General features: G+C 49.4%; 2 protein-coding genes across 7 annotated transcripts in view; both read right to left on the bottom strand.

Annotated features, from left to right (window-relative positions):
• ACTN4 (actinin alpha 4) overlaps positions 1-6,144 on the bottom strand; it is a 67,539-nt gene extending 61,395 nt beyond the window's left edge. For 3 of the 6 annotated variants that reach the window (XR_011646337.1, XM_071209248.1, XM_058280194.2), the window contains exon 1: positions 5,777-6,144. Coding sequence is in view for 4 of the 6 variants with exons in the window: in XM_071209248.1 (XP_071065349.1) it covers positions 5,777-5,938 (162 nt within the window). In the remaining 2 variants the exon portion in view is untranslated. The remainder of the gene's footprint in view (positions 1-5,776) is intronic. The other 3 variants (XR_011646336.1, XM_071209247.1, XM_004481431.3) reach the window with 2 other exon arrangements.
• A 9,982-nt stretch (positions 6,145-16,126) lies between these two features.
• EIF3K (eukaryotic translation initiation factor 3 subunit K) lies at positions 16,127-26,665 on the bottom strand. Its single transcript, XM_004481428.5, has 8 exons — positions 26,509-26,665; positions 25,001-25,099; positions 23,660-23,780; positions 22,110-22,184; positions 19,476-19,542; positions 19,297-19,374; positions 17,650-17,775; positions 16,127-16,196 (listed from the first exon to the last, which is right to left on the bottom strand). Exons 1-8 carry the CDS (start codon positions 26,565-26,567, stop codon positions 16,165-16,167), a joined length of 657 nt encoding a protein of 218 aa, XP_004481485.1. The 5' UTR covers positions 26,568-26,665; the 3' UTR covers positions 16,127-16,164.
• Between the last annotated feature and the right edge of the window lie 117 nt (positions 26,666-26,782).

Raw genomic sequence — 26,782 nt, 5'->3', positions numbered from 1 at the left:
CACTGGCCTCTTTGGGAGTAAGTGCTGCTCAAATTAAAGGGAAGGTGACCAAGTTACTGCCAACTAGCTTTTATAAACTTTCCATGAACATTCCAAGATAATGCCTCTGTTGTTTTGAGAGAGAGGGGGTGGGACATGAAAGAATACAACCAAAAAAGGCACACCACCAAGACAAACGTCTCAGGGGCTTTTACAACTCCAGGGAGAAAGCTACTTGGACAAAACTTCCCAGGCACTCATGTGAAGACAGCCTGCCAGTTAAATAAATGCTAAGAGTTCGTTTTCTGGAGGCAGCAGGACCATTCCCCTCCCAGCTGCCATTCTGTTCTCCTCGCCGTCCCTCCTCCTATAAGACCAGTCTTTAAACAGTGGCTGGAATTTAATGATTATGTTTCTCTTTGATTCACTGAACCTTACACTCCTTGATACCTGGGACAGGTACTAAAATGTAACTTATAAACCTTCTTGAAGAAAAATGTTACTTGTGCTCCTTGTAGGCACTTTATAACAAAGTCTGGCACCTCAACTGCCAACAATGTAAAACTAAGTTTCCTTATTCTGCTTTGATGTTTCAAAGTTTTAACTCATACTAGAGGAGGCTAATCTTGAGCTCTCAAACTACCCATGGCATAAAGACTTCTTTCAAACCTCCATGGATGACAGAATTTGTATCTGTTCAGGTAAAAAACTTCCGTCTACCCTTTAATAGGTCACTGTTTCAGTTACCACCGGTGGCGGTGGCACAGAATTACCAACTTGCTATCATTGCCTCCTATTTCCATGAAAAAAGAAAAGGGGGAAAAAACTTAAATGAGGTAACATGAGTGCTTTTGTTATTCTGTACAATAAATAAATAAATAAAGGCAACGGCAACGGAAGGAAATTGAGGGGAGGGAACTCAATGTGAATGATGAGAATGTGGACATAATTAAGGAAAGAAGGATAAAGCTGGGAGCAAAACACATTGGTCTACAAAATTTAATGCCAGGGAAGATAAACATGTTATTTCAGCTATTCAGAAAACTTGAATGAGTGAGTGATACTAAAGCAAACAGCTGTTCATGGATTATTTTTGTTCGCCACCACCACTACCCCCAAACAAAAAAGCAGTAGCAAGAGAATGGTTTTCTAAGGAACAACTTTAAAATCTGGTCAAAGGCTTGTACAATTCCCAGCACACTATAAATCAGGACAGCGAAAACCTAACGTGTTCATCTCATCAGTCTCAGAAATTCCTTGGGCCTTCCCAAATCAATTCTTTTTTTGGCTCCATTCTCTTTGCTGTCATCTGCTAGACAACACTGCCAGACAACTGTACTACTCACTCAGTTAACTCTGTAAAAAGGGTGCCGTCTGGCCAAAGTCTGCCATGATTAGTGTGTATGTTTAAGTGGCAGAACTGCCCCCCAAAGGCCTGGATTGGAATTCAGACTTGGCCCTGCTCCCCTGCCAGCAGATTAGGAAGATATTACGAGACAGCAAGCCTGCGTTCAATCTCCCTGACTGCATCTCGCGAGTTTAACAACAGAGCAGCTCCTGGATGTGAAGACGCCACCCTCATTTCCTGGGCTGTCTCCCTTCAACACTTTCACTAAAATTCCCCCACTAGGCAGTCAGTTGAGGCCAAGACATTGATTGCTATTAGATGAAACCTTTTAGCACCAGTTCCAACTGAAGGGTGAGTCAGCTGCCCACTGCCCAAGGGGCCTCCCTGTTGGTCTCTGAAGTAGGAACCCAGGAGGGTGTTTCAAAAGGCAGAGGGCAATCCTAGGCCCACGCCCTGGGCTGCCTCCCAGTAGGTAAAGTGGCAGGAGCCACACCTCAGCACCAACCGGATTTCAACCCTCAGCCAGGAGAGGGTGAGGGCTACAAGGGCCCTACAGCCTGCACTCTCAGGCCTCCCTCCCACCTTCACCTCTCGTTCAGTCATCAGAAAAGCCGTGTTCTAAACCACCTTTCCTTGGGGGGTAAAATACCGTGCTGGCAGCTAAGGAGCTTCCCCACCCCTCTCCCAAGAGGGCAAACAGTGCATATTTGCTGATGTCGTCCCCACTCCCCACCCCCATATTTACCTGGCCTTATTTCTAGATGACGCTGAGTTTGTTTTTTGTTGGGTGTTTTTTTTTTAAGTTTGTTATTCAATTTTGAAAATGCTATGGACCTGTTAGTCTAAGCCAGATCCTAAGAGACGAGCAATTAGGATAATGGAACAAAATAACAGATGGCTACTTTCGGGCCTCCATAGCCAGCCTAAAAAAAAGACCTACTTAGAGAGAGAGAGAGGAGAAAGAAAAAAAAAAACACTATCAGAACTTTCAAATAATTAACTCAGACCTAATACAGCCCCAGCCAAAGGTCAGGCTCTAACCACAGAGCACTGAGGCCCTCCAAGTAGTGATGTTTCCATGAATGAGCAAGCTGAGCAAACAAGGTGTCTCCTCTTGTTCTAAGAAGTTTTGTAGTAGCTGGCCAAAAGACTTCACCCTTCCAGGAGAGCAGAGGGTGGCAAGGCTACCCAGGCCCCTTTCAGAAGTTGAGAGAGGGAACTTTGGCCCAGAACCACAATTGCTCAAGAATGTACTCAAAAGACCAGATCAGTCCTTCCCCATGCCCTAGGGAACACTGAAGGCCCTCCCATATGAAAACTGCTGCATGGACTACTTATCAGATAATGCCTTGGTCCCTAGAAGTCAGAGAGCAAAGGGCTTAAAAAGTGAGAACCAATGGGAGAGACACACACCCTTTGACTTGCGCCAACCCTTGCTTAATTCCTAGAAAAATCCAGTCCCACACACTTTTCTACAGCTGTCCTGGACACACATTTTTAGAAAACACGGACAGGAGTAAGGGACACTCCCAGAACTGTCACCCTCCCTGTGGTCTGGCCTGGGAAAGGCAAGAAGGGCAATCAGTCTTTCACTAAGTGACACTGCAATTTAAAGCCCAGCCAGCCTGTTTTGGGGGGTGGAGGGGTAGGGTCTCTCTTCGAAGGAAGGCAGAGAGCAGCACAAACTGGTGTGTTCCATTCCAGTCCTCCTTCCGCCATTTCATAAAGGACCCCCACCCCCCATAACAGGAAGGCACACTGGAGTGAAGCAATACTCCCCCCCTCCCCAGAACAGTTAAGTGTAAATATTTGCTGGAGCAGGTATAAATCAGGACATTCTAGAATTTGGCCATTATTGAGAATCTAAAGCAGCTGCTGTTAGGGAAAGCTGTGAGCCACCCTTTCCCTCAACATTGCTTGGTCCTTGAGGAAGGGAGCTGGGAAGCAAGAGGAAGGAGAATGATGACACATGGCAGGAAGGTCGTGAGGCTCCCGTGAGGCCTGATTGCCACCCAGGCCTGAATGGGGCCGCAGCCTCGCCCTGTGGGCAAGGGAGACTATGAGCACACACCCTAACTCCCAGAAAGGAGTGGAACGGAAACAGCGAAGGAGTCACTTAGGGAGTGGTAGGAAGCAGGAAGAGAGAGAAATGGAAGGTTCCCCACTCTCACCATCTGAGAAAAAAGGGCCAAGGGCTCATTTTCCCAAGCATGTGGAGTTGGAGAAAGTAAACCCTAGACATTCTCTGAAACTACCTCTGTCCCTCTCCTTGCCTCCCCCAATTTTCCAAGTCTCTAGGCAACTCTAACCGAGTCCAACCTGTCATTGCCTTCAGCAATACATTAATGTTAAGACTCCAGCATAAATTCTCCCACCTTCTCAAAAAGCATTTCTATGTTAAATATCTCAGCCGGCCCACCACGTGAGGTGGGCGGAGCAGCGGGATAAGGACACCACCACCCCTCCCCCAGTCACTACAGACGAGGAAATTCAAGCCAAGGTTGGTAATTCACCCAAGGTTACGCCGGGCCCCACCCCAGCAGCCGCGGAACAGCGGCCCCTCCCACCTGCTCCACCTACAGCGTCCCTTTCTCCTCCTCACGGAACTGCTGATTCCCAGCACTGGCGCACCAGCTCAACCCTCAGGACACTTCCATTCACTCTCCCCACCCTCCTGAAGAATCCTCCACTCTACCCACTCTCCTAGGTCCTCAGAGCCCTCTCCTGAAGCCACACCACCATACACATCCATCTCTGTAGAACCATGAAAGGACCCCTTCAACCCCTTTTCATCTGATACATGGCAGAACTGTGCAGAGATCAAGGGTCTTGCCCCACGCTATGGAGCTGATTAGTAACAAATCTGGGAGGAAATTCCAGGTCTCCAGAAGACCTTAAATACCTCTTTTTTCAAGTAGCTGCCACACTCTTCACCTGCAACACTTAGGAACAACCCCCTTCCAACACACATGCACCCACTCAAACCCCTTTCCCTAGCTCTTCCTGCACACAAATTCTCAGTATCAGCTCCCTCCTCTCCAGCACACTGGATTTATCCCCCACACACACACAAACACCTCCTCCGGGTCTCCCACTCTACTTCTGATCTCCCTTTCCCTACTGTGAGTCCCCCCTAAGGTGCTTCTACCCACCCCCAAGTCCATCTGAAAACAGACCCTGCTTTAGGATCCAGCCCCACCCTAACCCACCCCAAAAAGAGAAGCAATTCTTCCTGGACACCCTCACCTCTTCCTCCACTCCTTATTCTCCCTTCAAACACCTATATACCTTCCTGGTGCAAGACTGCACCTCCAGAAGCGTCCCCCCCCCCATACTTCCTTTATCAGTATAGCCACCACACAGTGCCTTTCTAGGGAGACCTTAGGGTCCCTAAAGTAACCTCCGTCCCCCTCTCTGCCATCCTGGCTCACATTCCCTCCCACCAGTCTCACCTCTTCCAAACTACCTTCTCCTCAGACTCCCCCAACCCTCTGCCAAGCTTTTCCACCTTCCATTAATTCTCCAGAAAATAATAATTCTCCAGAAACCCCTCCTCAAAACACCCCCAAATACTCTCCAGCACTCCCCTTCAGCTTCTCCATCTCCTTGTAAATTCCTCTTAGTCCTCTTCTCTCCCAATCTCTTCTTACCCTTAGAATATGGCAATTGAAAAAAATCTCACCCTTCAAAAACTTATTCACAGGCCCCCAATTTCTCCCCTCACCATCCTACCCCCCCTCAGACCCCCTCCAGTCCCACAAGAATTCCTTAGCACTCCCGACCCATCCTCACACACCATGCTTTCCTCACCTTACCAGTCGCCCTAAATCTCCCATTCCTTTTCAGATTCTGCAATCCCTTCCTTGCTCCCCCAAGCCACCTTTAGATTTCCAGAGTCTCCATTCCCTTTAGAACTTCCCCAACCTAAGAGGAGTTCTCAATTCCGATTCTCTTCCGACCTATGTGCACTCTAAATGACCCCTCCCCACCTGAGCTCCTCTTTAGAATCCCCAGGCCCCTAATTCCGCCCTGACCCATAAATTCCCTTCCTAGACCACCCAACCTCTCCTCTCAGCAGCCCCGAGCCCACCCTCTGACCCTTCAATTCTGCCTCAGACCCCAATTCCATTTTTCGACTGCCCAATCATCTCGGTTTCCCCAATTCCCCGCCCAGACCCTCCAATTCCTTCACCAGGCTCCCTGATTCCTTTTTTCCGACCCCTAATTCCCTCCCAAGACGCCAATTATCTCCCAGATCAGACCTTTTCTCAAGCTCTGCAATTCCTTTTCGGGACTCCAAATCCCTTCCCAGACCCGCCAATCCTCCTCAGGACCCCCAAGTCCCACGAGAAACCCTCCAATTCCCTCTCAGGCCCTCCTACTCCCTTCCCGGCCCCCAGCCCCCTCCTCAGCCTCCCACCCAGCCCGTCCGGCCCGCGGGCCGCGCACCTTGCGCTGCTGCTTCTCCCAGGCCGGGTCCAAGAGCAGGTCCCGGTCCCAGTCGTCCTCCTGGGCCATGTAGTCGCCCATGCTGCCGCCGCCGCCGGCGCCATTGCCCCCGCTGCTGGGGCCGTACTGATACGACTGGTTCGCTGCGTGGTAGTCCACCATTCCGCCGCCTCTCGCTCACCCACCAGCCCGTCCGCTCCCGCCTAAGCTCCCGCCCCTCTTCCCGAGCTGCTACTGCTGCCGCCGCCGCTGCTTCAGCTGCTCCAGCCCGCCCTCCGCCAACGCATGCGCACTGCCCGCCGCGCCTGCGCACCGCGCCGCCGCCGCCGCCCTCTCGCCCGCGCGCGCGCCCGCCAAAGCAGAAAGGCAAGAAGGCGGCCTGCGGGAGTTCGGCGCCTGCGCACAATCCTCTTGCCGCCTCCTCTTCAGGGTACGAGCCGGGACAGCTCTCCGCGTGAGCGCGCGCCCCATCCGCCTGTGGGCGGGGCCAGATTCCTGAAAGATTGGTAACGCGTCTAGCCCACCGGCCTAGACCCGCACAGGCAGGAATGCTTTTCCGATCAGCAACCTGTTCAACAAATATTTACTGAGCTCCTACTATGTGCGAGACCATGTTCTACACACTGGCACCAAGCAAAACAGACAAAAATCGCTGTTTTATTCATGCAACCAAAAGATGGTTCCTCAAAAGATCAATAAAATTGATAAGCCTTTAGCTAGACTGACAAAGAGGATGCAGATAATTAAAATGAGAAATGCAAGTGGGAACATTACCACCGACCTTAAAGAAAGAAAAAGGATTACAAGAGGATACTATGAACAACTGTACATCAACAAATTAGATAACCTATATGAAATAGACAAATTCCTAGAAATACACAAATTACTTAACTGACTCAGGAAGAAATAGGAAATCACGAGAACAATAACAAGTAAAGAGATTAAATCAGTCCCGAAAAACCTTCAAAGATAAGTACAGGATCAGATAGCTTCACTGGTGAATTTTCCAAACATTCAAAGAATTAGCACCGATCCTCCCCAAACTCTTCCAAAATTTCAAAGAGAAAGGGACACTTCATAACTGGTTCTATGAGTCCAGCATTCCCTTAATACAAAGCCAGATGAAGACATCACAAGAAAAGTATAGACCAATATCCTTTATGAATATAAACGCAAAAGTTTTCAACAAAATACTAGCAAACCAAATCCAACTGCATAGTAAAAGGATTAGGGAGCAGATGTGGCTCAAGTGAGTGCCTGCTTTCCACATGTAAGGTCCCAGTTTCAGTTCCCAGTGCCTCCTAAAAACAAACAAAAAAATCAAACAACAAGCAAACAAATGAAAAACTAACTCAGAGGAGTTGATGTGGCTCAGTGGTTGAGTGCCAGCTTCCCAAAAAAGGGATTATACACCAGAGCAAGTGGGATTCATCCCAGGAAGGCAAGAATGACTCAACATAAGAAAAATCAATCAACTAAATACATCACACTAATGGAATGTAGGGAAAAACAAAAACAACACCTGACTACCTCAATTGATACAGAAAGGGCATGTGACAAAATCCATCACCTTTTTTTTTGACTTATTATTTATTTATTTCTCTCCCCTTTCCCCTACCCCAGTTGTCTGCTCTCTGTGTCCATTCACTGTGTGTTCTTCCATGTCTGCTCGTATTCTTGTCAGTGGCACTGGGAATCTATGTCTCTTTTTTGTTGCTTCCATCTTGCTGCGTCAGCTCTCTGTGTGTGCAGCACCACTCCTGGGCAGGCTGCCCTTTTTTTTGCACAGGGTAGCTCTCCTTACGGGGCACACTCCTTGCACATGGGACTCCCCTACACGGGGACACCCCTTCATGGCACGGCACTCCTTGTGTGCATCAGCACTGTGCATGGGCCAGCTCCCCACATGGGTCAGGAGGTCCTGGGTTTGAACCCTGGACCTCTCATGTGGTAGGTGGATGCTCTATGAGTTGAGCCAAATCTGCTTCCCCACTCTTTCTTGATAAAAAAAATCAAAAACAAAAACTCAGAAAAACACTAGGAGTAGAATGCAATTTCCTCAACATAATAAGAGCATATATGAAAAACCCACAACTAATATCATATTCAATGGCAAAAAACTGAAACCTTCTCCTCTAATATCAGGAACAAGACAAGGATGTTCTTTTTCAATACTGCTATTCAACATCATTGTACTGGAAGTTCTAGCCAGAGCAATTAAGCAAGAAAAAGAAACTAAAAAGCATCCAAATTGGGAAGAAAGAAGTAAAACTATCTCTATTCGCAGATGACACGATCCTATATATAGAATCCACAAGAAACTATGAGAGCTAGTAAACAAATTCAGCAAAGTTATGGGGAATAAGATCAACATACAAAAATCTTTCTATATAACAGCAATGAACAATCTGAAAAGGAAATCAAGAAAATAATTCCATTTACAATAGCATCTAAAAGAATAAAATGTCTAAGAATAAATGTAACCAAGGGTGTAAAAGACTCATGAACTAAAAACTACTAAACATTGCTCAAATAAATTGAAGAAGACCTAGACAAATGGAAAGACAGTCCATGTTCATGGATTGAAAGACCTACTATTAAGACGTCAATACTATCCAAAGTGATTTAGATACACTTTTTTTTTTTTTTTTTAGAAATGGAAAAACTAATCATCAAAATCCTGGGAAATGACGGGGTGCCCCAAATAGCCAAAAACATCTTGAAAAAGAAGAACAAAGTTGGAGGACTCACACTCCCTGATTTCAAATCTTGGTTCAAAGCTATAGCATGGTATTGACAAAAGAACAGACAAATACACAAATGGAATAGAATTAAGAGTTCAGAAATGGATATTATTCAGTCATAAAAACAAATTAAGAGGAAGCAGGTGTGGTTCAAGCGATTTGGCTCCCACCTACCACATGGGAGTTCCCTGGTTTGGTTCTGGTCCCTCCTTAAGACAGTAAGCTGGTATGATGGGCAGGTACAGCAAGCTAATGCCACAAGATGATACAACAAAAGACACAAGAATAAAAACATAATGAAACACAACAAAGCAAGGAGCAGAGGTTCCTGGGTGCCTCCTAAAGAAGACAGTGAGCTGGCATGATGGGCAGACATGGTGAGCTGATACAGCAAGATAACACAAGAGATATGGGGAGGGAAAACATAATGAGAGACACAACAAAGCAGGAAGTGAAGGTGGCTCAAGCAGTTAGGTGCCTCCCTCCCACATTGGATGTCCTGGGTTCAATTCCAGTGCCTCCTAAAGAAAAAAGGAAGATGAACAGACACAGCAAGCGCAAAACAATGAGGGGGTGGTGAGAAATAAATAAAATAAATCTTAAAAAAAATTAAGTTCTGATATATGCTACCGCATGCATGAATGAACTTTGAAGAACATCATTTTGAGTGAAATAATCCAGATGCAAAAGGACAAATATCACATGCTGTCATTTACATGACATATCTATAATAGGCAAATATATAGAGGCAGAGTGGATTATAGGATATCAGGGCTGGGTGATGGGGAAATGGGGAGACACTGCTTGATGTACACAGAGTTTCTATTTGGAGTGAGGAATATGTTTTGGTAATGTATGGTGGTGTTGGTAGCACAATATTGCAAATATAATTAAAACCACTGAATTGTCCACATGAGAGTGGTTTAAGGTGAAATTTTAAATTGTATACGTTACCACAATTTAAAAAAAAATACTTGTCTCTCATAAAAAATTCTGCCCTCCTGGAACTACCTTCTAGTGAGGAAAGACAACAAACAAAATGTTTACCAGTATAGGTTGTGGATGTGGCTTGAGAAGTTGAGTGCCTACCTCCCACACAGGAGATCTCGGGTTCAGTTCCTGGTGCCTCCTAAAGAAAAAACAGACAAGGAGCAGACAACAAGCAAAAGGACAATGAACAAAAACAACAAACACACAACGAGTAAACAGACAAGGGAGCCATCTGCGGAGGGGGTGGTTAAAAATTTTTTTTTTTACCAGTACAATATATAGTACATTCGAAAGTGTTGTGTTATGAAGGAAAATCAAGCAACAACTGGAATGTAAATAAATTAGGGCAGGCTCCATGGAGAAGATGGACATTTGAACAAAGACTTGAAGGAGACACAAAGTGAACATGGAAGTTAGGTTAGATTGGAATAGGTACTGGTTGACTTGGAAGGTAGAGGGTTTTTCAGACTTGTCTATCATCCATTCATTCAACAAACATTTATCGAGCATCTACTAAGTGCCAGGCACTGTTCTTGGGCACTGGTGACATAGTTGTGAGCACAAGAGCACAATAGGTTCTCAAGTAGCTAACACGGTAGTGGGCGGGGTGCATGGTAAACAATATATAAGCAAAGATAAATGACATTACCACAGTAAGGGATATAATCATCTTAACTACCCAAAGCTGAGCTCCTGACCTTCCCTCAAAACCTGCTCATCCTGTGGCCATCCCCATTTTAGGTGAAGAACTTCCATGCTTCCAGCTGCTCAGGCCGCAAACTTTGGAGTTGGTCTTGACTCCTCTTTGCGTTTACACCCACGTCAGTTCATCAGGAAGCCCTGTCGGCTCCATCTTCAAAGTAAAGTCAGAATCCACACACTCCCCACCAAGGCCGCACCCTGGCCCCACCCCTCATGCCCTGCTTGGACCACTGCAGCAGCCTCTGCACTGCAGGCTCTCTGCCTCCCACACTTTGCCCCAGTCTGTACCCAACGAGCAGCCAGAGGAAGCCTATAAACACCGGAGTCAGGCGAGGGCCCCACTGCTCTGTTTGGAGCCCTCCCATGGCTCCATCTCCACCAGAGTAAAAGCCAAGCCAAGCGAAGAAGGAAAAGACCGCAGAAGGCGTGGGTCCTCCACGCCTTCCCCGCCCAGTCCTGTCCAGCTTTTGAAACTCCCAGGGTTTCAGCCACACCCATAGGTTTTCTGCACCCTGGTCCTAATTTCCTCTCCAAGCTCATCTTCCACCCTCCCCCTCTCCCAGGCTCCAGCCTCAGGGTCTTTGTCCTAGGTGGTACTTTGTTACCACTGATTGCAGTACTTTGTCCAGGTACTGAATCCCCACAGGTGTTCCTCTCCTGCAGATCTCTGGAAAGATCATCCCATCAGTGAAACCTTTCCTGCCCACCAAACTTAAAATAGCATCCCACACCTGGCTGTGTTTTTCCCCATAGCTTTTATCACCATTAACGTACTACATAATTTATTTACTTATCGTGTGTGTTTGTCTGTCTCTTCCCCAAAAATGTCAGCTCCAGGAGGGCGGGGATCTTTGTTTTGGTCACTGCTGTATCCCGAGCGTGTGACAATGAATGGAACTTTGGTAATACCCAAAAGCACTGACAGCAGGGACTCGAACAAATATTTGCACACCAATGTTCACAGCATCATTATTCACAATGCCCAGAAGATGGGAAAAACCCAAGAGTGTGGTGTGTACATAAAATAGAATATTATTCAGCCATAAAAAGGAATGAAGGTCTGGTACATGCCACAACAGAGATGAACCTTGAAAACATCATTTTGAATGGAATAAGCCAGACACAATAGGGCAAATAGTCTATGATCTCACATATATAAAATATGCAAATTCATAGACAGAAAATAGATTAGAAGTTACCGGGCAGGGGCTGGGATGGAAGGGGCAATGGGGAGTTAATGCTTAATGGGTACAGTTTCTGTTGGAGTGATTTTTTAAAATTTTAATTTTTTCATCTCCTCCCCTACCCTGCTGTTTTTGTTGTCTGTGTCCATTCACTGTATGATCTTCTGTATCTATTTCTTTTTTTTCTTCTCGTCTTTCTCTAGGATTCACCGGGATTCAATCCTAGGGATCTCTGATGTGGAGGGAGGTCCCGTCAATTGCACCACATCAGTTCCTGGTCTCTGCTGCGCTTCACCTGGACTCTCCCCTTCGTCTCTCTTTTGTTGTATCATCATCTTGCTGTGTGACTCACTTGTGCAGGCACTGGCTTGCTGCATGGGCACTGGCTCACCACGTGGGCACTCGGTTCACCATGTAGGCACTTGGCTCACCACATAGGCACTGGCTCACCGCACAGGCATGCTTTTTTTTTTTTTAAACTTATTTTATTTCTCTCCCCTTCCCCCCTGTTATCTGCTCCCTATGTCCATTCACTGTGTGTTCTTCTGTGTCCACTTGTGCTTGCATTCTTGTCATGCATCACTGGGAAACTGTGTGTCGCTTTTTTTGTTGTGTCATCTTGCTGCATCAGCTCTGTGTGTGTGTGGCACCACTCCTGGGCGGGCTGTGCTTTTTTCACACAGGGCGGCTCTCCTTGCGGGGCACACTCCTTGCACGTGGGGCACCCTTATGCTGGGGACTCTCCTGAATGGCATGGCACTCCTTGCGCACAGCAGCACTGTGCGTGGGCCAGCTCACTACATGGGTCAGGAGGCCCTGGGTATCGAACCCTGGACCCTCCATATGGTAGGTGGACGCTCTATCAGTTGAGCCACAACTGCTTCCCATCTCTTTTTTTCACCAGGAGGCCCCAAGGATCGAACCCTGGTTCTCCCATATGGTAGGTGGAGGCCTTAGCACTTGAGCTACATCCACTTCCCTGTTCGGAGTGATTTTGGAAATATTTTGGTAATGGATGGTGGTGATGGTAGCACACATTGTGCAAATGACTAATGCCACTGAATGGTACACTCAAAAGTAGAGTAAAGTGAGAAATTTAATGTTGTTTATATGTTATCACAATAAAATTTTTTCTAAAAATTTTCAAAATATACAAGTGATGTAACTTAGGGTCTGTAGTTATAATAACAGTAATATTGTATTATAGTGCTTTTGCAGCAATGACAAAGAAGGTACTACAGCAATGTGAAGTGTCATAAATGTGAAGGGGATGTAAAGGGATATGGGATTTTTCCTCTTGGAGCTATGAAAGTGTTCTAAAATTGACTGAGATGATGACAGCACACTCTGTGGTGAAACTGAGAGCCACTGAGTGGACGCTTAGGCTGCACTGTACAAGTCATGACACAATATAACACAGTGAACCCGTGCTGGATGATGGCCTGTGGTCAGCAGTACAAATATGAAGACATCCTCACATGAACTATAACGCAGAGACAATACTACTGGCATTTAATATTAGGGTGGTTTGTGGAAAAAATACACCAAATGTAAACTATGGACTATATTTATATTTGATGACTTCTTTGATCATTTATAACAAATGTTCCACGATAAAGCAGGTGTTGGTGGTAGGGTAATGTATGGAAATGCTGTATATTATGCATGATTGTTTGGTAAACTCACAACTTCACTAATTAAATAAAACCCAGGGAACTACAATACAAAGAGTGAACCCTAGTGTGAACTATGGACTTTAATATATTATAATATCGGCTCATCAATCATAACAAATGTACACTACTACAAAATGTAAATAATGGAGAGGGGCGGGGGCAGGCAGAATGAACGAACTTAAAGACCAGGCTGAGGAATTGAATTTTACCCTAAACGCAACGGGCAGTTAAGGCAGGATTTTAAGCAGGGAGGGCCCTGGTCCGACTCAGGTGCCACCAGGCCCCCCTGGCTCCGTGAGGGGTGCAGATTGTGTGTGTATGTGTGTGTGGGGGGCTCAGGATGACCAGCGAAGAGGCTGCTGCAATAGTCCAGGCCAGAGGCGGAGGGGATAGGACCAGGGAGGGGAGGAAGCCATGGAGAAGGCAGGAGTGGGGAGATGTAGGATGAATGAGGCCAGGAGTGAGGAGGTGAGGAAGAGGGAAGAACCAGGACGGCTGGGAGGCTTTGCACCTGAGCACCAACATGCAGCGTTTTATCCAAATGAGGACGGACTCCAGGAGCAATGGTCGCCAGGACCTGGCCAACAGGGTGCAGGGAGAGGGGCGTGTCACAGTCCGACTACCGGGAATGAGACTAGAAGACATGTTCCCTCCAAGGATGGGAGCTGCAAGGATCCTCCCCCACCTCTCCCAAAGGTCCTTAAAGGACCCAGCGGCAAAGGATGCCCAGGGCCTGACCAGACCCACGAGTGTCGGTTCTCTCCAAAGCGGGGCAGGGCTGAGCTCGGCCAGAGCAGGGCAGCCTCCTGCCCAGCTTGGAGGGCAAGCCCAGGACTCACGGGCCTGGCGGGGTGGGAAAGCCCCTCGGGCTCTGGGCCATCTGCCCCTCCCTGCCTGCTCCTGGTAGGCACTTAACGCTTCCAGACCAAGTGCTCAGGGATGGAGTGGGTGGCTGAGCCAGGTCGGTTTAAAGGCCCCTTCAATTGCCAGCCTTGGGCAATCCCTGGCCGCCATCTGTAAAATAACAGCTGATGTATCCATTGAAAGCCCACGGGGCAGCAACTGGGGTGCTCCAGAATCCAAAGGGGCTCCCCGTGAAGCGGCAAGGCTAACGGCAAGGCTAACGGACCTAGCGGCAGCTTCAGGCTTGCCATTTCTGCACATCACTCCTTGGAACCTTTAAGGCTTCAGTCAATTTATTAAATGCTACTTCCCATTGTTAAGGCTACTTAAGGAAACAGAGAGGAGAGGGCTATGTCCTCACAGATGGGAACCTGGAGAACACATGCCAGGATGTTGAGGTGACTATGGAAGCAGCTGAAATGGCAGCCTAGAGCCAGAGTGAGCAGTGACAGGTGACCCCCAGGATAGCATCTGGAGACAGCTACAAGTATATACAATCCTACAACCTGCCAAGCTCGGTCCTAAACTTCCTGTGCATCAACCCACATCAGTTTAGTGGGTGCTGTTATTACTCCCCATTGTAAAGGTGAGGCACAGAGTAAATGATATACCTGAAGTCCACTCAGCTGAGTGTGATCCCAGTCTTACTCTCACACCAGGTCTCTCAACCACTCAAAGGATGATCCTCCCGGACCTAGGGGTTGGCAGAGTGGGACAAGAAATGGCATCCAAAGGAGGGACTAAGGGACTAGAGGCCAGTTTCCCTCCAGAGCAGCCATGGCCAGGTGTGCAGGTTGTAATGAAAACGGAGGCCCCTGTCAAATGGGTGAGTGGGAGTTGTGCCCTCCTGGAGGGGGCGCCTTTTCTAACCTACAAGCATACACGTGAATAAGCAGCTCCCTGGCCCTCCCTCCCTCCACCTCATTCAGACTGGCTCCCAAGTCCTGAGCTAGTTACCCATCCGCTAACGTCCCAGGGTCTGGACACACCCTAGCTCCTGGCCCTGTTCTGGACAGAAGACCAGGGCAAAGGGCGTCCCAGGCAGCCCTGGCCTCCCGTCAGTGCCCTCAGGAGCGATGGGCGGGAGTGCAGGCAGGCAGCGAGGGCTGGGAAGGCTGGCAGCCCAGTGCCCTGCCTCCCCCCTGTGGGCAAAGTTCACACATGCTGGCCAGAAAGAGCTAAGTGTCCTCCAAGGGCAGCCCAAGAGCTATGTCCAGGGCTGGATGCCCGTCGAGGGCCTCAATCTCCTCCATTTCCAAGGCAGGCACCAGGCTCTCGTCCCGCGGAGGAACCAACAAGCTCAGGGGGAAAACCCATTGCCAGAACGTCTGACAGACCTCCCGAGTAAAGCGAGAATGAAAACCAGCTCTGCTGAGACGCCGCGGCACGAGCAGGGCTCCTGACCCAGTGACACGCGGGAGGAAGCAGCCTGGGGGCTCCGGGTTGGGGGAGAACAGCCTGGCTAAAGGGGAAGCCACTGCCCAGCACTGGCACCTTGTTTGGACAGGAGAAAATTCCTATTTTCTCATCAAGTCTCTTCCAACAGAATATCCTGAGACTAGTTTGCAACACTGGTGAAAATCCTCTGAACCTGGAACAATGGCTCCCATTTTGAAAGCACCAAGAGTAGGCTGGCTGTGAACTGAGACATTTAACTGCCAAGAGCTCGCCACCTTCTCACGACTCTGAGAAGCGAGCCAGCAGTCTCCCTTCCACGGAAGAGGAAACCAGGCGCAGGGGGATGGAGTCACTGGCCAAGGACACACCACGGTTACGTGACACCAGGACTGGAGGCTGAGGCCCAACCACCAAGGCCAAGGCGCCCCTCCCATCAGGAAAGGAGGGATTCAAGAGGCGGAAGGGCCGGCTGCGCGGGCTGCAGGGCTGGGCTCCTCTGTGCTGACTCACGGGGGGGCGGCACGTTCTTCCCCAGAGCCCCACTGGTGGCCTGACAAGGTCAGGAGGGTGGCGGTGGAAGGTCTTTTGCTGGGGCAAGGGGGAAGGAAGGAAGAGGAAGAGGAAAGGTGGAAGTCCGGCCAAGGGTCCCAGGCAGAACGGGGACTCCAGCAAAGGCGGGGCAGAAGCCTGCTCCTGGGCTCCCTCTGCTGGACAAGGGGCAGGCGCAGGCAGCCAAGAAAGAGACAGCAGGGCTAAGAAACCTTCAACAAATCTTTACTGAACGCCCGCAGTTACTGGGAGGAAGCCATGATGCTGGACACACCTGTTGAAAAGAGAAGGGGTCAAGGTGGGAAGAGTGGGAGGTGAACTTCCTGCCACCAACCCCAGGACCCACAATTCTGGAGGGGCAACAGCATGCAAACCCCATCTGGGCCCAGGCTGCCAGCACAGTTTGAGACCTTGGTTCAAATCCCAGCTGTGCCACTTAGGCACTGGGGAACCTGGGGCAAGTGACTTATATCCTGTCCACCAGCCTCCCTGACTGTAAAGGGGGATGATGACAGCATCTCCCCTGTAGGACTGTTTTGAGGATTCAATGCAGCTGCTTGGAGCAATGCCTGGCACTAAGCATGTGTAAACTATTACCGTCACTAACTCAGTAACGTTTGTTAAGTACCATGTGCAGGACACTCAAAGCACTAACTTGTACCTCCTCACTATAGAATCCTTTACTCAAGTGGGTTCACCCAAAGCACCCAACACCGGGCACTGCCCATCCAGAAGTGAGGCACCAGAGCCCACAGGTGCAGACGTTACTGGCCATCCAATCTTGCGCCTCAGTTAGGTACTAAACGAGCTGGTCTGGGCTGAGAAGCCCCAGGGCATCAATGTTTATCTTTAAAACACGGGGATCACACCTGGGAGGGGGTAGACCCAGGGTCCAAGGGAGCAGCAGCCCCCGCACATACACCAGTCGCCCCGTCTCATGCACTCCAAGGTGTCCATTCAGCGAGCAGACAGGGGAGGTGGCTCATGCTAAATGAAGAGCTATTTTGCTCTTTGCAGCTGAGCCATCAGTTTAAGCTGTTAAATGTGCCCGTGAAGGTGAAGACAACACCGTTTACTGAGCTGAAGTCCCCGCTCTTTGCTCAAAGTGTTATGCATGGATTATCCCCCTTCATGCTCTCAACTCCTGGAGATGAAGGTTGATATTCAGGAACTCATAATAATGATACATACCTCACAGGGCCATGTGAAGACCAAACAACTTAAGTGTAAAGAACTACACAATATTTGTCTAATTATTGTTGCTGGCACCCCCATTTTTCACATGAGCAAATTGAGGCACAGAAAGGTAAAGCCTCTTGCCCAAAGTCACACAGCTACGAAGTAGAGAAGGTAAGATTTCACCCAGCTAACCCACCTCCAGAGCCCACACTTCCAGATGCTAGGGCTGAGGCCCCAGGGGCTACATGACAGAGCCTCTGGGACCAGCAAGGGTGTCGGAAGCCCTACAAGGCCTCTCTGGATTCTGGGACGCTGTGCTCAGTGCTGTGAGGCAGGCCATGCAACCTGGAGGTTCCAGGGGAGGCTACCCGGCACCCCCTCACACCTCCCTGGGTGGGCAGCCCCACAGCAGAAGAGGCCAGCAAAGCCTGGGAGCTGGGGATTTCCTGGCCCTGCACAGGAACAAGCTACCTGAGGTCTTTGGGCCCAGCCCTGGTCTCCCTGGCAGGGCACCCTGCCCCCCACTGAGGCCTGGGGCTGCCACTCACTGTCAAAGTCAATCTTCTCCACAATGTTCTTGGGCTTAATGCTCTCTTCCTGGCTGCAGATGAAGATCTGGCCTGATTCATCAGCACTCCAGCCGTACTTGCTCATCCACACCTTTAGCTGGTTGTCTGCAGGTGACAAGGGACAGTGCAGGGGCTTCAAGCACCTCAATCCCACCACCCTGACAGTCCTGGGGGCCCAGAGAACGGAGGCCCAAGGCCCACAAGGCACCCTCCTTGCCTGACTACTCCAGGGTGGCTCCAGACAAGCCAAGGCAGCTCCTGTCAGGAAAGCCTGGCTTCTCCCATGGGCCGCCCCTCCCCTCTCTAGTTCCTTCTCCAAGTGGCAGCCAGGGGAAGCCTTTTCATTTTCTCATTCTTAACATTACAGGGCTTTTGTCTTCCTTTATTTTATATTTACCGCTTTCTCTCTCAGTGAAAAATCTTAGTTCTTAATAAGAGTAATGGATTTACTTATTTCCTTTTCCCCACAACCTACATGAAATGGCCTCAGAAGTACGTTACCACTAGCAATGAGCCTACTGCATCAGGTTCGGGAATTTCCCTGTAGCTCTTCGTTGCCCTTAGAAAACATGCCAGTGCAAATGTATGACCTGGGTAGTGCTGTTACTTGACATAATTATTTTCTGTACGAATGCTATCAATTTGATAAATTTAGATCCATTTGTTTCTCTTTCTACTCAGTTCTAAGGCTTGTTCCATCCCCTTTGATTTAGCTCCACTTTTTAATATGTTAAACATCAACCTGACATAATGCACTTTGTGCAATACCTGAGACATATTGTCCAATAAGTTACTTTCCACCAACAAATCAACCTGGGTCAAGAAACAAAACTTAAGAAGATATTCAGAGACACCACACCCTGAAATGCCCCCTCCTCTTCCCTCTCCCAGACGTGATGCTTTTTATTAGTTTCTTGATTTTTCTTCCTGTATTTCTTTTTGTAAAAATAAGCGAACACTTACACCACAAACAATTATTTCTCTTTGAGGGATCTTTTAAAAACATAAATCTTATCAGGTCCCTCCCTGCTCAGAAACCTCCTAGGCTCCGTCTCACTCAGGGTAAAGGACGAAGTCCTTATGAGGCCCCATCTGACCTGGGGCTCCCCGCCTCCCGCCACCTCTGATGTTGGCTCCCCAGCTCTTGCCCATGCTTACTCTGCTCCAGCCATGCCGGCCCCCTGGCTGCTCTGTGAGCACGACAGGCACATCCCCCCTGCCTTGCGCCTCTGAGGTTAACTGTTCAAATGCTGCCCCCTCCTTACCTCCTTCCGCCACCCCTGACCCTCTCTACCAGCTGTCTTGCTTCCCTTCATAGTATAAACCACCACTTGACACGGATATCTTCATTTGTTATCTGCTTTTGCTATCTCCATGGGGACGAAGCTGAGCTGTTACCTGTTTTGTTTGAGACTGGACCTAGAACAGTGTCTGACCCAGAGCAGGCCATCAATTTACAAATGGCTGGCTGGCCTAGCATCTCCACTCCAAGGAAGGGAACGTCTTACAACTCCTATTTCCTCCCTGGGCTGGGCCTTTCATACTGCTGAGCTGGCTGAGGCTCACTGCCCCTGACCCACCACCCCCAAGCTCCCACATTTGCACATGGGTCCCAGGAGGCCTTACCTGTCAGGTCCCCGAGCATCTCAGCCAGTAGCCAACGGTCAATGTGCTGGTAAGTGATACCCACGACGTGGCAGATAACTGCAGAAGCCAGGGACAACGGTGGTAAGGGTGCACCCCCAGGACCCCGCTATCCCTCCCGCTCCCCTGCTGGAAGCCCAGGCTCAGAAAGGGGGGCTTACACTTTCGGACAGAGTCTTCGAAGCCTGCAATACCTTCCAACAGGTCCATGTTTTCATCCAAGGCTTGCTGGGAGGGGAAGGATAACATTCACAGTAATGCAACATCAGCAGCAGCTAACCTCTGGGCTTTCACTGCCATGCCAGGCATTCCTCTGGCACAGTCCTGTGATATAATAGTTACTGGTGTTGTGCCCATTTAGTAATGAGGAGACCAAGATTCAGAGCGGCTAAAACTTTTCCCAAGATCAGAGAGCTGCAGTTTGAACCCTTGCAGACAGGACCCATGGTCCAAAGAGAAGGGACAGGTACAGATTAGCTAACTGTACGCAAGAACCTCTGGTTGCTCCTGTCTCATTCAGGGCAAAAGTCCATGCTCCTATTGTGGCTGGGAGGCCCCACACCATCTGCCTGCCCCACCTCCTCACCCATCCTGCTCCAGCCATGCACTGGCTGCTCCTATTTCTGGAACTCTGTTTCCTCATGACTAGACTAGCACCCTCACCTCCTTCAGGTTTCTGCTTGAATATCGCCTTCTCAGCAAGGTGAGAAAATGACTTTAGTGAGGAAAATGAGCAGGAAGCCACAAGGACACTGAGAAGGATCAGTGAGGCAGGAGTAGCCCAGGGGTGGTTGTCCTGGAAGCCAAGTGAAGAAAGCATTTGAGGAGCAGGACGTGATCACCTGTATCAGAGGCAGTTGACAGGACAGGTAAAATGAGGCCCAAGAACCGCCTACTGGATCTAGCAAGGTGGCGCTCACTGTGGGTCTTGACGGGAGCAGTTTCAGTGGAGTATGTACTGTAGGGGTGGTGGGGGCACGTGTGCGGAGGACAGAAATGTCCCAAAAGCCTGACTGGAGTAGGTTTGAGAGAGTAGGGGAGAAGGGGAGACAGAACACACACAGCCTGTCCTAGGAGTAGGGGGACCACCCGCCCTGGTTTGCCTGAGATGGAGGGGTTTCCTGGGATGCAAAACTTTCAGCTTTGAAACCAGAAAACACCTGGGTAAACCAGGTCAGTTGGTCCCCCGACAGGAGTGGGGCTGTAAGGGGAGCAAGGAGGCAGTAGCTGCTAAGGAATGTGGAGGTCAAGGAGGATATTCCTTGTTAAGTGAGGAGAAACAACCGTGTTAGATGTGTTTCCATGGTGACAGGAATAATCTAAAAAGGGCAAGTTTGATGTTCTGGGGGAGTAGGGAGAACTCTCAGTGGGTGAGAGGGAAGGGGACGCAGTGCCCCAGTGGAGGGGTGGTTTTAAGATGGGAAAAGGGGCAATTCAACCATTGAAACAGAAAAGGATGTGGCTGTTGCAGGGAGCATGTCAGGAACGGGGACAGGAGCATGTGCAAGTTCTGTTTGGCTGCTATCTTCCCACAAAACAAGAAGCCACATCCTAAGTGGTGAGAAGAAAAGAGAAGAGATGAACAAGTGTCAGGCAATGTCCAGGATCAGCAAGGAGGCAAGAAACTGGGGGAGGAAGTAAGACTGCTGGGAGGGGCGAAGGCCCTGAGGCTCCAGGGAGCCAAGGACTGGTGGTGAGTTTTTCTCCAGCCACATTCTTCGTTTCACATGTAGGCATGGAGGGGGCAGCAGGCAGGACCCACAGGGCTGTTGTGCTGGGCAAGTGTGACTACAGAGAGGGAGGGGGAGGAGCTGCTTCTGATAAAGGAGGAACCAGGATGCAAGGAGCATGACGAGGGCAGGAGCTGCTCGGCAGACCCAAGGATGGCGGGATGGAGAGCTCACTGCAATGAGCTGGGAAGGCAGGAGGAAGCGAGCAGTGGACGAGGAGACGTTCAGGGGACGAGGAGAGGTACAATTTATTGATGAGGACGAGTCTAGGACAATGGTTCCCAAACTTGGCTCTATGTCAGAATCACCTGGGATAATTTTTTTAAATCCCTAAGCCTAGACCACAGCCAGACCAATTACCTCAGACTCTGTGAGGGCGTGACCCAAGCACCAGTATTCCTGGGTCCAAGGAGCTGAGAAGTGGCCTGGGTTCTGCCTATGGGAATGAGGGGCTGAGGCCAGGTGGAGGGCAAGATCAAGGGACAAAAGACCACAGAACCCAGAGGAAGGGTTGCTGAAGGATCATGTAGCTGGCTTTTCAAATACCAAAGAAGAGGATAGGAGTAGTAAAGAGTGGGAGTGGCAGGGACTGTCGTCTAGGGGTCTGAAGCTGACACCAAAAAAGCGGGGCAGTAAAAGACTGGCACTGACAACATGAGCTTTGAGTCTGGAGGTTTGGGCAGTGGGAGGAAGAGGAAGGAGGTGACTCAGGAACAGCGCTACTGGGAAGAGCCGCAGGAAGGCACAGCCTCGGCAGACAGCCAGACTCCAGTCTGAGCTAGAAAGGGGGAAAAGGAGCTGAGGAAACCAAGGGCTTTTGTTTATGGCAGATGGCATGCACTAGAGGACCCATGGAAGGGGGTGGGGGTGGGGGGAAAGGGAGACAGAATCAGCCTGAGCCCCATGGAAGTCCTGGTGCCAGGCAAGATGATGCGTGCAAAGCACCGAGCACAGGCCCATCTCCAGAGATGAGTGCAGGCACCGTTACCTAGCTGTCTGCTCAACTCCCCAGCCCCAACCGGCCCTGTGCCCATGCACGCTGCACCTGGACCCACGGGAAGTTACCCAGAAGGCCTGGAAGTGGCAGGTCTCCAGCAAGTCTCCAAGGTAGAGAATCTGTCGGATTGGTCGCTCTTCTTGCTGGGAGGAGGAAGTGTTAAGAGAAAAATGGCCTGGGAGCTTGAGGATGGTGCCGGGTCCCAAATCACCACTCCCCACCTACGCTTGTCTAGCTCCACTCTCCAACAGTTCAGCTCAGAAAAAGAACCGGAAAATGAAGCCACCTCCTGCAGACGTCCGTAGGAGAGAAGTTGTTCACAACAGCACTATCTTTAACAGCAAAAGATGAGAAATAATCAACTGAAAGGAGCAAATATGAGTTCATCATCAGCCTGATGATGGAGATGGCTAAATAAACTCTGCACATCCATTCACTGGCTACACTGGGACCAAGTCAGCTCTCACAGAACCGACATGGAGGACCTGTTGATACACTGCAATCCAGGAAAAGCAAGAGGCAGAATACCACCTGGGTGGGGACGTGTGTATTTAACACACACATCCCTATTTCTGTGTCTACAGAGTGTCTGTGGAAAGGTACCTGAGAATCGCAAAGTGTTGCCTCCAAGGAGTGGAATGAGGTAGCTGAGGACAGGAGAGGAAAGAAGTCTCACTTTGTCCACCAGATAATCCCACACTTTCATAGTGTGTACCATTTGCCTATTTTTTTTCAGCCATCACAACACGCCCCTGGGGAAGTGGCAAATTTCTCAGAAGACAGGAACTTGGACACCCAATCCCTTACAGAGTGGTTATCACCCACCACTTCTCAGCTCAACCCACCAATAAGCAGGTAATCGTGTAAGCCTGCTGGACTGGAAGCTCTGGGAATACTAGGTCCCACTGCCTTGCCCATTTATCAAATGATTAAATCAAAGCTGAGGATTGCCTGATCAGGCACTGGATTAGCCACAAAAAATGCATCAAGACAGTTCAATGATTGTCACTGAACAAACATTCATTGAAGGCTGGTTCTAAGCTGGACAAGACACTGATTTACATACTGGGGATTCCTCTGTAATTCCTGCCCTCGATCCAGAGCTTCATGTCCCCTCCCTGCCCCCCACCCCCTAGTTACCCCCCATCCTCTCCTGTCTGGTCTGGTGGTTTCCTCCTCAGCTGGGAACCCTCAGAGGGATCCTTCTAAAGCATAACTTGACCCACATCACTGCAGCTTTAAAATCTTCCCATAGCTTCCACTACCCTTTCTGAATGTGACTACATTCAAAAAAGTTTGCAGCTATGCTGACTTTCTTCTATGGTCTTGAAAAGATGGTACTAAGTTGTGGTTTTCCTTCAGGCCCCCTGAAACGCTATTCCTTCTGCCTGGATATCCCTTCCCTAATACCTCATCCTCCAGACTTTCCCTCCTCCAGGAAACTTTCCCCAACCCCATCCCTGACCACTGTGGGCTGTGACTTAGAGGGGACCTGTCTGTCACCCTCACTAGACTGTGAGCTCTGTTAGGGCTGGGCTGGCCAGCAGGAACTCAGTGAGCACCTTCCCTGTGAACTCGCTCACCTCTCCTCCCCAAAACTCAGGAGCAGGAAGGATACATGTGCCTGGTCGATCATGCACTTGCACAAAGTGAAGTCAGTGTGAGGCAGGTTGGTGAGGGCCTTCAGCAAGATCTGGGCAGTGACCGTGGTCTGAAAGAAGGCTGGGTTGAACTGGTACCTGAGAAGGGGAATGAGAGATGTGGCAACAGTGGCACCTCTAGCTCCCCAAGCCTCACCAGGTACCAGGCAAGATGTCCACTGCTTTGGCCACATTTGGGTCTGGGGTTTGGGAAGTGAACATGCCTGGGCTCCAATCTCACAACACTTTCTGGCCATATGGGTCATTGCCCTATGCCTCACTTTTCTGCTCTGTAGATGAGGATAGTTAATCCTCACAACCACTCAATGAGGCAGATATTGGTAAGTGGTTTAAGTTTTAAAGAAGCATATAAAAAGCCATCTAGAGTAATAGGTAAGGTTCTGGAGCCAAGCTGCCCAAGTTTAAACTTCCCTGCTAGGTAACCCTGGACTACTTATTTTGAGTTTTCTGTGCCTCAGTTTCCTCCCTTACACATAGGAACAACAATAATCATACCTATCTCATAGGAACAATATAGTAATATAAATATGAGTTCCTAAACATAAAAGGCATACACAGTAGCTAGCAGTGGGTATCACCAATAATGGCCGGAACAACCTCACAAATTCAAACATGACTGTCCCCCTTTTACAAATGAGAACATTACATTGCTAGTAGCATGTTAAGAAAGGACCTGAGGGGTAGGAACCCAAATGTCCATCAATAAGAAAAGGGATAAGTAGGAGAGAGTCACACAGTGGAACACTATTCAGCAATGGCAATGAATAAACTAGAGCCACGTAAAAAAATGGATGGTTCTCACAAACCCAGCGTTGAGCATAAAATGGCAGACACAGAAGACTTCATGCTGTATGATTCTATCTGTGTTAAGTTCAAAGCAGACAAAACTGACCTAAGCTGATCAGGATGCATGCACGTGTGGTCAACTATCACAGAAAACCAGGCCATGAGTGTGGTTACCAAAATGGGGGTGGAGGTTTGGGTGGTACAGAGCATATGGGGCAGAGGGCTCTTGGGGCACTGGCAATACTTGATTTTGCATTATGGATGATGACTGCACGGGTACTCGCTTATAAATATTTGTTAAACTGTACATTTATTTTATGAACTATCTTGTACATGCGTTTTACAATTAATGTCTTAAAAATGTACTCCCTCACCCCAACTTCCGTGGCTTCCTGGTCTTGTAAACCAAGAGAAGCCACATCCTGCAGGGTTACCCCCCAGCCCCACCCTATTTTGGGAGTGGTACCATTCTGGCTGCTGGCACAGGGGAGGCAGCAGGGGCAGATACTCACAGCTTCAGGACAGCTAGGTTGGCTTCTAGATCATAAGCATTCTCCTTGGCCTGGGTCTCTACATAGCGCTCCAGGGTGGCCAGATTCTCAGGATTGTACCTAGGGGAGGGCAAAATGGGTGAGGAGACAGGAGCTAAAGCCACTTTATGGGGCCCATTATATATCTTCTCTCTAAACCTGGCACTGAGCACTTGCCCCACTCCAAGCCTGAATCAGCACTACAACCTCTAGTGAAATCCATCCATATCCTAGACATCTTGCCAAAGTTCCAGACTCCACTCAAGTCTTGTCCCGGATGCTTTCCCCACCCCTTAGCCCATCAATCCCTGCTTGGCCTCCTGAACATCTTTGGCACCCACCTTTTCCTCCCCTCCCCAGAACCCCACTCTATTCCAGCCCCTTCCTCTCCTACCTGATCTTTCAGTCTTCCCCAGAATCACTTCGTCCCCCCTGCCCCGCCCCGACTCTCCATACAACAGCCAAAGGGATCTTTCTAAACCATAAGTATAATGAGATCCCTCTCCAGCAGAGAATTATTCTATGGTCCCCAGTACTCTCCCTCCAGGCCCCCCCAAGGCCCTTGCATTGTGGCTGGTTCCATTTCTCACCACACCTAACTCTCACTCCACATTTCAGCCTAACTATTATCAATGGGTTTCAACTCCTAAAATCACTAAGCTAATCTCCTCTGAGAACCTTTGTCCATAATGTTTCCTTCATCTGGAACATTCTTCCTTTTTACCCAAGTCTAGTCTTTCCCTAGGCTTCTTCATTTACTTCATTTCCAGATCTTAACTGAGATTTTGCCACCTTCAAAAAGCCTTCCCTGGCCCAGGCTGAGTCAGATGTTCCCTCTACTTCAGACTCCCAGAACCACCTTAACTTCTCCCCATTCTAGCCTGACCCTTCTACTTGTGGCCTCACCATCGTGGTCTTGACCCCTCAGCCTGTGCTTCCTCCATCACAGTCTAATCACTCTGGCATCTGCTTCCCCCATCACAGCCCTGATCGTTCCCAGACATCTCTGTCTATGGTCAGTTCTGTCTCGCCTCTGGACTGGAACTCCATGAACTCATAGTCGGCAGATGTCCTGGTCACCGCTGGTCCCCCCAGCATTGCCCCACACTGACAGAATAGAGTTCAGCGAAAGTATGTCGAATAAGTGACAAGACGTGGAAAGAAGGGCGAGCCCGAGCGGCACTTAAGAGATACAATAAGACTGAGGAGCAGAGAGGCAGGAGACTGAGGGGCTAAAAAAAGGCTGAGGAACAGAGAGGCAGGCCTTCGGGCAATTAAGTTGGGAGAGCTGAGTGACAGATAAGCTTCTCAGCGCCGTTTCCTTAGACACGCCCTCTTCCAGGGTGACCACCCTAAACGCAAACACCTAGAGCGACGCGGAGACTCCACCCCAGATCAGGCCCAGGACCCTAACTACCACTCGATGTTTCTAGAAAATCCTCTCTTCCACCCCACCTGGCCAGAAGCGCTCCCTCTGACCATGCTCAGACCTGTCGATACCCTTCAGCAACTTGCCCACGTTCGCTCTCATCTGTTCAAACATCGCCATGACTACCACAGTGTCTCACACCAGGGATGGAGCCGAAAACCGAACCAGCACGGTATCCCAGAAGACCAGAAGAGGAAGAGGTGGCGGAAGCGGAAATACGTTACGTTTGCTTTTCCGGTTCGGGGGGCGGGGATAGGGAGTCTCTTGCAGCTGCCGCCACGCTTTCCGGCTACCACGTGACTTCTTCCCAGCAGGCGCGATTGGCGCGTGCGCAT

This window comes from Dasypus novemcinctus, chromosome 18, assembly GCF_030445035.2.
Source record: "Dasypus novemcinctus isolate mDasNov1 chromosome 18, mDasNov1.1.hap2, whole genome shotgun sequence".
Classification (NCBI taxonomy): domain Eukaryota; kingdom Metazoa; phylum Chordata; class Mammalia; order Cingulata; family Dasypodidae; genus Dasypus; species Dasypus novemcinctus.
The sequence above is the reverse complement of the archived record's forward strand: the minus strand, read 5'-3'. Positions and strand labels throughout refer to the sequence as shown.